General features: G+C 37.7%; 1 protein-coding gene across 1 annotated transcript in view; it reads right to left on the reverse strand.

Moving 5' to 3' along the window:
• Nucleotides 1-14,273, reverse strand: part of LOC109911240 (coiled-coil domain-containing protein 171) — a 128,018-nt gene that overhangs the window by 75,922 nt on the left and 37,823 nt on the right. Inside the window, 3 exon segments of the mRNA XM_048620014.1 lie at nucleotides 2,441-2,632; nucleotides 4,143-4,331; nucleotides 6,233-6,459. Coding sequence (XP_048475971.1) covers nucleotides 2,441-2,632; nucleotides 4,143-4,331; nucleotides 6,233-6,459 — 608 coding nt within the window.

Genomic DNA, 14,273 nt, shown 5'->3' on the forward strand with positions numbered 1-14,273 from the left:
TAGAAAGGTTATGGCACATACAATCTCTTTGTGCAGACTGAAGAACACCTGAGGGAGGGTCACTCAATCCGAAACTTTAAGTCTGATTTTTCTCCACAGATGCTGCCAGGCCTGCTGCGCTTTTCCAGCAATTTTTATTTTTGTCTTTCTTTCTACTTTATCTTACCCTATATGCTTCTGGATAACCAAACAGCTTTAAGTATGGCAGTACCAGTGTTTTTCTTTTTGGGGACATGTTTACACTATGCTCATAGAATCTCTTTTGAATGCCTCCCACTTATTTGTTATTGAATTTCTTTCAAACACCTTTACTCCAAGTCCACTTTTAGCAGTTCACTGCTCAGCTTCATAAAATTTGTCTTCCCCGAATGTAGAACTTTTACTTCAGCTCTATCTTTGTCCCTTTCTACAATGTGCTAAATTTAACTGTACCACAGTTATCATCCACAAAAGTGTCACCCATTTTTCCTTCAATCACCTGCCCAGAACTGTTCTGAGGAAGCGTCACTGGACCTGAAATGTTAACTGATTTTTTCTTCACAGATGCTGCCAGACCTGCTGAGTTTTTCCAGCAACTTCTGTTTTTGTAGCTTAGAGAGAACATTGACTCTCAGCTTTTTCTTATCCCTCTCATTATCCTGCCTGAGTATTTCACATCCAGGGATGTTGAGCTGCTATTTTGCTCCTTTTTAAATCAGGTTTCCATTATAGCAATGATATTATGCTCTCGTGATTATCCGTGGCCTCAGCACATCAGCTATGCATGCTATTCTCATTGTCTTTACATATATACCAGTTAAGCTTAGTTTAAACCCTTCCCAACAGCAACAGCAAATCCCCCTGTGTGGATACTTGTCCCAGTCCTGTTGGGGATTACAAGCCCCATATTCCCCAGAATCAGTCCTAATGCCTCAGAAATCTGATGCCCACCCTCTTACACCAGCTTTCTAGCCACATGTTCAATTTTCCTACTTTCTGTAGAGGTGAATGGATTAAGATAAAAACATTGGCAAATGAAAAATTCAAGAAGTTAAAGCCCAAAAGAAATTTTAGACACAAGTCAAGATGGCAGGGATATTTTTATCATGATGTCCAGGCAATATAAATTCCTGGGCCTTATTAATATGATCAATGGGCTATCCTTCCGAACTTCATTGCAATTCAAGAAGCCAGCCTTCATGGCCTCACAGTTTTGAAGGCAAAAGGAGAAATGTATTTTTTACTGTGCAGTTGCATCCTCCATTTGGATCTTTAATTGTATGGCACAATCTCTTTGCTTCTGCCAAGATAATTGAAAGGCCTGCTTTCCTGATGCTTCCCTGGAATCCCTAGTGGAAAGGCTGACAGAAAGAAGGGAGCAACTATTCCCCGAAAAGAACAAAATGTCCCCAAGCATCTCATGACATTGGTCTAAGTAAAAGTCTAAAGTGGTGGTTAGAAGATTCCATGCAGACAACATCACACTCAGAACGTGTTCAATACAGTAAGGTTCAATGAAATCACATAAGCAGCTGGGAATTCAGAATGAAGCCAGATACATTTACATCGTCACTCCCTTAAACCCCAAATACAGCTAGCAATGTGAGAAATCAATTCTGAAAACACTCATGAGAATGCAATAGAAGATGTAGTCATCAGCATAAACAGTATCCTTCAGGATTTGCAGTTTTTGAGAGACAGCATATGATGATGATGATGATGATCTTTCACAATACAACACTCCCATATCCCCAATTTCTGCAACAGCTCTTTAATATTCTAAACATAATCCCCTCTTCCCTTACAACCTATAACTTATTTCTCACATTTCTATTTAATCACTTGCTCATCCTATCTTGATTCTTCCCACTTCTTAACATTTGCACAATATGCACAAATTCACACATCAATTGCCATTTACCACATTTACAAGTTTCTGTTGCTGTCAAAGATTATATCTGTAGTGATCATAATGAGGTCAGCCATCCCTGATTGGGGCTGTTAATCTGGTCCAATCAGGGAGCCCTAGCTGACGTATTAAAAAGGATAAGTGTCAGAGATACTGACACTCTGACGCTGAATGAGGCAGTACCAAAGTTAAGTACCGTTCATGCGTAAATAAAGGGTAACTTGGTGACGGTAGACCAGCCTCTGTGAAGTTATTTCAATATCAAAAATTTTCATAAATTCTCTTTGTTCATGTTCATTACTATATAAGACAGAATGACTATTCTGTTCCAGAAACAATTTTTTAAAGTTTGAAATGAATTTTTTGTGCTTCTTTATTTTGAAGCTCTGTAATGAAAAAGCTAATAGCTGAATCATACAGATCTCAACACTTATGAGGGAATTGGACACACCACATTTACACAATAGACTGTCTTATTGTTAGAAGAGTTAATTGGAAAGTTGAATAGAAAATAAGATAAAGATTGCTGTATGAAAGTGGTAATCTGCTTACCTTTACAGCCTCAGATAGGGTCTGATCCTTTTCTGCTTCTTCATTGGAATGTAGTTCCAGTTGTAATCCCAATTCTTGCATCTGATGTGCTTGTTCATTTAATAGCAGTTGGGCCTGCTGTTCTCTGAGCAAGGCATTATTTAGCTCTTCACAAATACTCCCAAATCTCTCAAATGGAACCATCTTCTGGGTCTACAAGAATACATTTATGGAAATAGTCTTTGAAAAAAGGTTAAATGGATTGGTGCATATTTGAACTTTACATGATAAACTGTTTGCATTGATAAACTATATCTGATTTTAATACTGTGCTTCATTTGTAAAAGATAAGTGTTGATTAATTTGTCTTTAGTGAAGAATTTATTAGCTAATCATTGCCATCAAATTAATCCTAAACAGTGAGTTTTAACAATTCTTTGTTGTGAGCGCGGAGCATGGAGAGTGGATGTAAATCAGACAGAAATCATTCACAATATCTGCAGGCATATATTTTCCACCAGGATTCATTAACAATTGATCAAGAACACCCCTTCCATAGGGTAGCAATGCAGAAGCCAAATTATAATATTTCAACAGCAATCTCAGCCAATTTCTCCGATATCAGGTAACAAACCCGGGATCATCTTCATCATAATAGACATGATCAACATAATGAATTATCAGAAGATTGGCATCCATTTGTGGCTCAAAATAGTTTCAAGGACAGACCCAATTTTGTCCTTAATTATTTTCAACGTAAAGGTTATGAAAAATATAGATAAAGCTAATGCCCTTAAACAAGATCAAGAATTTCATAAATCGTTCAGCAAATGATAATTTGCATCACCAATGGATACAGCAGTTTAGGAGTTATTTTATAATACTAATAAAAAAAAAATACAGGTTCAAGTGCAAACATGGCAACTTGAGAATTTGGATTTCATTTCAACCATCTGGAAATTTGAAAAATGACGGCATTATCAAATATGTCTATATAGCTGGCTGATTCTTGTAAATATTCAATTAGTCTGACTAATTTTGCACCATCCTAAACTAAAGTCTTTTAACTTAAAGAACCATGATTCTACTCAGAAACCAGTAAAACAGGGAAAAGTGTAATGAATGTGTGATTTGATACAGTCATCATTCATAGTATCATAATTTTTATGGTTAGTATACCAGGATAAAGCTTATCCAATGGATTGTTATGCTAGTTCAAATACAATCCCTATTTCAGTAAGAAATGTATATTGTTTTCAAGGTACAGTGCACAATGTCACTACATATATCGTTTTGCATAACCTATTCAATGAGTTCATGTAGTAACTTTTACAACACTAAGTGAGACAAAAATTACCTTGCATCTATCATTTAACAGACTCCTAAAATCTCTTCATGAAACTTAAAAACCAATAAACATGCACCATTCAGGAGATATTCTAATTAAATCAATGCTTACTTTTAATGTTTTTATTAATCCAACCTAGTTTCCTTTTGGCTTTACACTAAATTTGACAAGTAAAGCTAACACAGTCTGTTGACTTATGCCAATAAGTAAGTTAGCACAAATGGCATGAAGATCTTAATGCCTTCAAAAATACGCAGTTACATAATGCAAACAATTTTTAAGAAGTGCAGTGCTGGATGCTGGAAAATGCACAGCAGGATTTTTTTTTTAAGTAAAAACTAAGTCTGATAATGAACAAAATAAAGAACTGTTCACCTTCATAGACTGCTTGAGGTCACTTAGCTGCTTTTCAAGGGTGTGGGTCTTCCCACTTTCTCTTTTCAGTTCATTCATGCAGTTTTTGAGTTGTGTAAGCTCCAAACGCAATGAGCGACGTTCAACTTCTGCTGCATGTAACCTCTGAGTAAATTCAAGGATCTGTTTCTTCAATGCTTCTACACATTGCTGATTGAGAACATAGCATTCGAAAATAAGTGTGTTAACTTTTGTTAAACTGTTGTAAAAAAATAAAATTATGGAAAATACAAACAGAAATTGACTGGACTGTGCTAGTCTTGCATAACTGAAATTAATTACATCCATTATATAAACTTTAGTTCTCCATAAGTTCCAGTATCCTGGAAACTTGAACTTGCTTACTCGTCAAATTAAGGCTCCTACTAACTAAGTATTTAATGCTGATAAATCTGAATTCAATCTTGCTTAATAATTATGCTTAACTTATTAACTAACCTCCATAAAGTAAAAGGTTTTATTCTGTAACCAATTAGGCACATCCTACAGAAGAAGGGTTTTCATCAGTAGTATGGTGTTTCTATTGCAGAGTATGGTGCCTCAACGAAAAGTGGGAGTGTGTACTGGAAGTGTTTAGCCACAAAAATATTAGTTCATATATTCTGATTGCTAGATAATTGTTGGAGGAACACAGACTGTTGTTGGGACTCTGCAGAATCCCAGGCCCTACTGACTCTATGGGAATTGGCAGGGAAATTGCAGACATGCAGTTCCCCTGTACCTGGAGTGTTCCAAAAGAATCCATTAAAGATAAAGAACTTCAGGGTTGTGCATCCCTTAAGTTAATAAATTTCCTAGGAAATGTTAGATGATTGAAAATTTAGTTTAACTCCTATATGACTATTAGGCTGACCCCTCTGCCTTACCATGCCAAATCCCACAAAAACACCTCCACCGACCCCTTAGACACCCCACATCCCTGACAAACACACATCTCTCCCCCCACCCACTCCCTCCAGATCCCCGAAAACAAAATTCCACCGCTGACCCTAACACCCGCCTTACCTGCTAGCCTTGACATCCTACCCTTACCGCCTCGCCATTCCTGGTGTATCAAACCCCCCTACACTCCCCACCACCCCACCCTTCCCAGAACCCTGCCCCACTCCAGCCCCCAACTCCCTAACTTGCCCTAAGCACTGCCATCACTTACCTGGCTGGGGCACTAATCATCTGGAACCCGTAACTACGCTTATCTTAGGTACTTTCACAGCAACTGTCAACGTCCCTGGTTGTGCTGCAGAACACGTCACATCAGCTGCTGTAAAAAGGGCTGTGGTCTGAACTCCCCAACTATCCCATGCTACAGGGAACCGTGTGGATTTTAGACATGCTCCTCATTTCTAAAGGATCCAGGTTAGGATGCCAGCCCAAAAAGCAAAGTTCAGTACCAATGGCAAAAAAAAAACAGAACTAACTATAAATCTGACTCCAATTGCCATTCCTCTCATTATCCAGTTAGTTATTTTATGACTTTTAAAGCAAACTTTAGATTTGGTATATTCAGGTTTAAAACCTGTTCTATCATATTGAGGTTGAGTTTTTCTCTTCATTTTGTTGTGCAAGTCTACATACAAATTGCAGCAAAAATGTATGGTGCTAATCCACAGTTAGTTCAACTTTTAATGATTCAATAACAGGAAAATGGATTAAAGTAAATAGACCAAGTGCAGGAGTGAGGCTAGGAACAAGCACAATGGATTAATTAATTAATTGATTTTATACATGAGATTTCTATGAATGAATAAAAGCATAGCACTACTTGTACTATTAGCACATAAAAATAATTCAATAGTTTGACTGATTGGAAATCACTATTTCTCAATAAATTTCAGCATTCTAAATACTTAAATCAAAAGTCTCAAAATAATATTGTGTGAAATCTGAAAAGAAGCACTTCGACTGATTTAAGCATTGAACAAGTTTAAAATATTGATGTCTACATTATTCAACTAAAACAAAACTGTGCATTGTTAGACTTTAGCTTTAACAATATTCATAAAAATGATTGATTTGGTTAAACTGGTCAATAACAGAACTATTGACAATACCTTTATAGGCATTGTAACCTGTAGTCCTTCTTTCCCTGCTTTGGCATTGGCTTTACATAGTCCATCACCCAGTATTTGGACTAATGATTTTTTGTTCCCATTTCCAAAGTGTCTATTACACCATAATGGAATATTTTCCATTTCCACACTTAGTCTGTCCATGAGTTTTGAAAAGGAAATCTTGGCTGCATTTTCCATTGAACAGCTTGAAAGATGATGATTTGGTTCTAGATGAAGAAATGATAAAAGCTCGTAAATCACTATACTTTCATTTAATTCTTTATTTTATTTAAAAGTGTATTTAGATAGTCCAATCAAATACAGAAAATTGGCAAATAATGTATTTCACGTAGAAATGCATAATTCCATCAACTATCCCAATCCTTGGCACTATGATAGTTACCTCCAAGTTAAGATGTAACTTATAGATAACACAGTGTGGAAGGGTCCCATCCTAAAACGTCAGCTTTCCTGTTCCTCTGATGCTGCCTGGCCTGCTGTGTTCCTCCAGATCCACACTGTGTTATCTCTGACTCCAGCATAGGCAGTTCTTACTATCTCTAAGATGTAACTTACCTTTTTATTCCAATACAATCAGAATTTTATGACTCGCACCATTACTTATTTCCCTAATGGGAGTCTGGTAATTATCCTTCTCATATGATGGTTTTATGGCCTCAGCACAACAAACATGCTCTACACATTGCTAGTTTTGTCAGGTTTATAATTAATAAATGTGTTTCATGTAGATAAGTGAAATTATCATGTGTTACTGTGTCCCATATACTCTGCATTTTCAACAACCTTTGACATTTAAGATATGTCTTTTCCCCCTTTTACTGGTCTGTGTTCCACAGAAAATCCTAATCCATCTGTTGTGATCACTATTTTAAAATATAGACATAATTAAGGTTTATATGTTCCATAGCACTGAAGAGGAGAAGCAGGTTGTCAAACAGTGTGTAGTATTGTCATACCAGAGTAAGACTGAGTTGCATGATATGAGGTTTGAAATGAATACCAGCCTGCTTGCCAAAAGCGAGTGATTAAAGAAGCAAACTCATCAAATTTACTAATTATTGTATTCAATATTATAGGGTTGATGAAGCAAGGTATGATTGTTTCTTGCAGTGACTGTAAATGTGTGGTTGCAATTCAACTTGAATAACTCACATTAATGTGGTTACATGTACAGAGATTGTGATGGTGAAGTTAAAGGCATTTTTTTCCATTAGCAGAGGTGTCAAGAACCACAGGTATAGATTTAAAGTAAGAGGTAGAAGCTGAGAGATGTTGAAGAGAAATTGTTTCACTTAGAGGGTGGTGGTTTCTGCAACTCACTGTTCAAAAAAAGCAGGTTGCTGAGTCAGGAACTATCGTATTATTTAAGTAATATTAAGATATTCACTTGCACTGCAAGATGCTCCACAGCTATGGGCCAAAAGCTGGAAAATGGGATCTGGTTAGTCAGATCGTTGTTGACTGACACAGATGTGATGGATTGAATGGCTTCCTTCTGTGCAGCATACATCTAGGAGTATTCTGTCGCTTATAAAATAGTTCAACCTATATTGCCAAACCTTCACTGTTGGTGGATAAAATTCCTAGAACTCCCTCATAGTACTGTATCAGACGGACACCAGTGGTTCAAAAAGGTGTCTCACCACTACCCTCTCAAGAGTTGGGCAACAAATGCTGGAATTGCTAGCAAGGCCCACAGCCCATGAAAGAATAAATAAAATGGTCCAACCACAGTAAATAATCTAGTCCCTTTTTGAAAGGATAATGGATTGAAATGAGTTCTTTTTTATAACTGAAAATAACAGTTACATAAACAGAGAAAGAAATAGGAGAGCTGCAGGATGTTTTACTAAAAGAATCAGAAATAACGTTGTTCCAAAACCAGGGAAAAGCCAATACGCCTCATCAAGCAGAGCCACAGAATTAATTCCTTTTGGGATGTTGACATGAATGATGTAATAATACAAGTAGTATTTTTCACTTTAAAATAAACACAGAAAGATGTGTTGTGATTGCTTTTTCCTGTTGCACTGGTTAGATCTTAAGTTCTGGGACTACATGGTGCTCAAATATTTGTCTCCTGGCTTGATTTTGATAATTATTACATTCCTTGAGAAAAGTAGTATGATCAGACTTTAGAAATATTTTTGTGCTACCTGATCATTAGGGGCATGTATTTAAAAAAAACACAAAATTTCTATTTTATTATATGCATTAAAACCCTCTACTTAAATGATTTCCAGTAACATATAACATCAAAGTCAAGTAACCCAGGTATTGGTGATACACTAGCTCTCACCTAATGGTCGATGTCTGCATTACAGTTGAAACTGAAACGGAGTATTTTCTTCCTGTAAGCCAACATCAGTAGACGTTGTTTGGAAAGGAAATTGTACTAGAGTAGAATTTCCCAAATTGCACAACATATTTTAGCATTACGCTTCAACTTCGATGCAATAATTTGGCCAATGCTGTATGATGCAGGTCATGTACAATTCAATTATACCATAACTGGAAAAGATGCATGTGAAACAGCTGTCAAAACTGAGCCATATCTCTTTAACCTCTGCGATAATTTAACAGATCATTTGGTGCTCTTACAATCATATGATAAAAAGTACCGTAAAGGTACATAAAAGGACTTTGGATATGACTAAGCCAAAAGCGCAACAAAAAGTTTCGGGTATCATCCTTCCAAAAAGAAAGTATCACAACACCATTGCTGAAATATAATTTCTAAATATGCTTCAGACATATATTTCAGCCCTGCTCAGTCATATTCTCAATTCTAAATAACCACAATTTCATAGTATCAGGATACAATTTAGCTATTACTACACCCTTGTTATGTATAGAATTGACTGCCTACAATATTTAAAACAGTTTGTAGAACTCAGCATTGTGACCAACAATACATTAAACTGGTCATGAGAATACATGCTGCTCCACGCATTTTGGACCTCTATTCACATTATCTCACTTAAACTCCAGAGGCAGTCAATGAGAGAGTGAGAGCGTGAGAGAATGAAAAAGACACAGACGCAGAGACAGAAATTATTATGTGACAAACATTATAAGTACTGAACAACATTGTTTTAATATTGTACAGGTTGTGATGGTACATGCAAACAGTACTACGTTTCAGTTCTTGGCACTTAAAACTACAGCATTTGAAAATGAACCATACACTAAAGCTGCAGATAACCACCATTATAAACTAGAGACTGACAAACATGCAGGTTCCTTTAGAGACCATGCCAGATTGCTGAAAGTGCATTCAGCAAGGTATATCTTCATTCTGTCCGATGTCAACTTCATTTCTTTTTTTGTGGACTGCTGTCGAACTGTTGTCATGCACACTGACTGGTAATAATTCCAATCAATTTAAATTAGGTCTATGATTTTTTTAATGCAATAAATCAATAAAGAAATTAAGGGTTATGTAGAGAAGGCAGAAATGTGGAATAGAGGAGTATCAGATCAGCCATGAGCTCATTGAATTGCACAGCAGACTCACTGGGCCGAATGGCTTACTTCTGCTCGTATGTCTTATGGACTTAAATTCATCGGAGAAAGTATGAATGTTTAAAGCTAATCATTTATTTTTAAACCTTGCATTGCACAAATAAAAGTAAAGTTCTATATAATTGCAAGAGATTTACAAAAAACAAATCTACAGGTAAAATAGCCAATATTTATCTCCATGTGAAGATTTATGGGACACTGACAATCACGAAGGTCTCAATTGTTGCTAATGTGGTGCTAGTATAATTTATGTAGGCTAAATTTATGGTGCTTGCATTCAAAAAGCAGATTCAATAGTTCTTTTTTCATTCATGATGTTTTTGGGCATTGCTAGTAATAGCAATCCCATTCTAACAACACTTTGGAAGGTGGTGAAAGCTAGGTATGTCATGGAGTCATACAGCACAGAAACAGACAATTTGGTCCAACTTGTCCATGCCGATCAAGTTTCTCAAACTAAACTAGTCCCATTTGCCTATATTTGGCCCATATCCCCCTATACCTTTCCTTTTCACATCTGTCCAAATGTCTTCTAAATGTTCTAACTGTACCTGTACCTACCACTTCATCTAGCAGTTCATTCCACAAACGAACCACTCTGTGTGAAAATGTTGCCCCTCAGATCCCTTTTAAGTCTTTCTCCTCTCACCTTAAACCTATGCCCTCTAGTTTTGAACTCCCCTACCCTAGGAGAAAGGCCTTTGCTATTCACCTTATCTAAGACTCTAATGATTTCATAAAGCTCTATAAGGTCACCCTGAACCTCATATGTTCCATAGAGAAAAGTCCCAGCCTCTCCTTGTAACTCAAACCCTCCAGTCTCAGTAATATTCTTGTAAATTCTTTTCTGAATCTCCAATTTAAGAAAATCCTTCCTATAGCAGGGTGGCCAGAACTGAACTCAGTACTTCAAATGTGACCTCACAAATATCCTGTACAACCATAACATAATGTCGCAACTCCTATACTCAACAGTCCGAGCAATGAAGGCAAGCGTAAAAATGCCTTCTTTACCACTCTGTCTACCTGTGACGCAACTTTCAAGGAACTATGTACCTGAACCCCTAGGTCCCTCTGTTTGACAACACTCCCTAATGCCCTACCATTGACTGTGTATATCTTGCCCTGATTTGTCTTACCAAAATCCAACACCTCTCATTTAGCTAAATTAAACTCCATTTGCCACTCCTTAGCCCATTAGTCCAATTGATCAAAATCCTTTTATAATCTTAGATAACCTTCTTCATCTACGATACCACTAATTATGGTGTCATCCACAAACTTTCTAACCATGTTTCCTACATTCTCATTCAAATCGTTTATATAAATGACAAACAACGGTGGACCCAGCACCGATCCCTGTGAAACATTGCTGCTCATAGGCCTCCAGTCCGAAGAACAACCCTCTAACAACACCCTCTGTCTTGTACTGTCAAGCCAATTTTGCATCCAATTGGTAAGCTCTCCCTGAATCCCATGTGATTTAACTTTACTAATTAGTCTACCACGCAGAACCTTGTTAAAGGCCTCATTAAAGTCCACGTAGGCAAAGTCTACCACTCTGCCTTCATCTATCTTCTTGGTTACATCCTCAAAAAAACTTAAGTGTGTAAGACAGGATTTCTCAGGCACAAAGCCATGCTGTCTATCCCTACATAACAAGGCGTAGAGCTGGATGAACACAGCAGGCTAATGCTGCTTATGCCTGCTGTGTTCATCCAGCTCTACACCTTGTTATCTCAGATTCTCCAGTATCTGCAGTTCCTACTATCTCTGTCTATCCCTAATAGACCTTGCCTCTCCAAATGCATATAAATCCTGTCTCTCAGAGTCCCCTCCAACAACTTACCAACCACTGACGTCAGACTCACTGGTCTCTCGTTCCCAGTCCTCTCCTTGCAGCCTTTCTTAAATAAAGGGACAACATTGGCCATCCTCTAGTCTTTCGGCACCTCACCCATGGCTGCAGATGATACAAATATCTCTGCTAGGGGTCCTGTAATTATTTTCCCAAGCCCCCCAATGTACCGCAATGAACTTGATCAGGTCCTGGAGATTTATCTACCCTTATGCTTTTTAAGATCTCCAGCACCTCCTGTTCCATAATGTGGACTGTTTTCAAGACATCAATATTTATTTCCCCAAGTTCCCTAGCTTCCACGTCTTTCTCCACTGTAAATATTGACGTGAAATATTCATTTAGTATCTCTCCTATCTCCTCTAGTTCCCCATATAGATGATCTTATTAATCTTTAAGGGGCTCTATTCTGTCCTATAGTTGCTCTTTTGCCCTTAAGGTACTTGGAGAATCTCTTTGGACTATCATTATATGAGATAAGTTAAGATTCTCCCCTCCTGATTTCCCTCTTAAGAATACCCCTGCTCATCTTATACTCTTCAAGAGATTCACTTGATCCCAGTTGTCTATACCTGGCATATGTCTCCTTAACTTATTCTTGGCCAGAGCCTCCCCTACTCCTACCAGTCTTACCGTTCACTCTAACAGGAACATACAGCCTCTGAGCTCTTGCTATCTCACTTTTGAAAGCCTACCATTTGCCAGAGACTATATAATGAATATGCTCACACATTGCTGCTGGTTAGTATGTTCCAAATTTTGACCCGGTGGCTGTGAAATTCCAAGTAAAGATGGTTTATGGCTTGAAGGGGAACTTGCAGGCAGTGGCATGCCCATGTACTTGCAACCATTTTTGTTCTAGGCCAAAGAAACTCCTTGTTTGGAGGGTGCAGTTAAAGAAGTTTAAGGTAGTTGCTGCCATGTATTGTGCAGATGATAAGTACTGTTGTCATTATGCATAGCTAATAAGGAGAGAGTGAAATTTAATGTGGTGGTCCATCAGTGGGCTTCTTAGTTCTTAACAGTGTTGAGTTTCAAGGTTGATGGAGCTTCATTCCTATAGGTAAGAGAATATTCCATCATATTCAACATGAATAGCCCTTTGCAGGAAGCAGGTTATTCATCACAGAATCCTCAGCCTCTGGTCTGTTCTTGCAATCACAATATTCACAAAGTTAGTCTAGTTAAGCTCCTAGTCAACAGGATACTGATGGTGGGTGGAGGCTTTTATGTGTTGGTGGGGTGGGGTGGGGTGGGGTGGGGTGGGGTGGGGGGGAGCGGTATTTAGCTACCTATTATAACGCCACTGAAAACCAAGATGGTTGCAAGTTCTTTTCTTAGGGATAGTTATTGCCTGACACCTAAGTGGCAAATATTATTCCAGTCATGTATCAGCATGCACGCAGCATGGACTGTTTCACTATCTGAGGAGTTGAAAATGAAACTGAACACTGTTGTCACTGTGTCTTAATTCCATTTCAGTCAAACAGTATACAAGTACAATAGTGTGGTGGCTATGCCAATGGACTGACAATCCAGAGGTTGTATTAATGGTCCACAGAACATGATATAAAACTAATAATGGTGATAGACTGGAACAACAAATAAAGGGGATTTGGGTATACTTGGACATTGGTTAGATAGTGGGCATTAGTTGCAGGTTTAGTCACTTTGATTCTCTCAATCCAGCTCATTCCTATTCACAATTGGACCTATGGATCTCAAAGTTCACTGTCAGTGAGTTTCTTCATCTCACTTCTACTCGGTTTTAAGATGAAGTCAATTCAATATTAATAACTTAATTATTATTGCATGATGATGCTACCAAGATGAGAGGACTGGATGCACCTTAACATTTTCTGTCTCGTAATTCCTCCACGAGTTCAAATCTCACCATGTTTGAATTCAGTTTTAAAGAAAGACAGTTGTTGTCCTCAGAGCAAAGATTGAACAAACTTTAGCAATTATTTCAAAACCCCAAGAATAAGATTCAGAAGGAACTGGAAAAGCCAGAGACAGCTGTGACCCAGAATTTCTTTGGGCTTGAGTGCAAGGAGGGAATACAAGAAGCACCCATGCTCTTTCTAGCCTCAACAAGATGCAACCTCAGCTTCTACCATCAGGAGACCATTAAACCACCGCTGGGTTGTGTACGTTGTTGTATTCTGATAAGATGTACTACTGAGTTTCTTCCTTTAGTCAGTGATGAAAATAACTTGGATAAACTTGCTGCAGAACAGGAATGGAACAGCGAACAGAATCATTGTCTTTGAACTGTCTAGTTTCTGCCATGACATGAGTTAAACTTCCCACTCTCAATTAATCTGGCAGTGTGTTTTGTTAATTAGACTAAACAAAGTCTCAAAGGCAGCAATGGTTTGGCTTGCAAACAAGCATCTTTATAAAAGGGATGAAATGGCAGGGACATATGCAGAATTGGGATGGAAATTGTTCAAAAGAGCCAAGAAGTCAAAGATTTTCATTTTACACTCATTAGGGTTAGACCAGAAGAAAAAAAAGCTTTAAATAAAGGTCACCAATTCATATAGTATGAGAAGAAGGCACTGATTGAATGGGCCATTGTTGGATTGGAGATGCAGCAGGAATAGTTAACCGTTAATCTTAGTTATCAGGCAA

The sequence above is a fragment of the Rhincodon typus genome, chromosome 3 (assembly GCF_021869965.1).
Source record: "Rhincodon typus isolate 14 chromosome 3, sRhiTyp1.1, whole genome shotgun sequence".
Lineage (NCBI taxonomy): Eukaryota > Metazoa > Chordata > Chondrichthyes > Orectolobiformes > Rhincodontidae > Rhincodon > Rhincodon typus.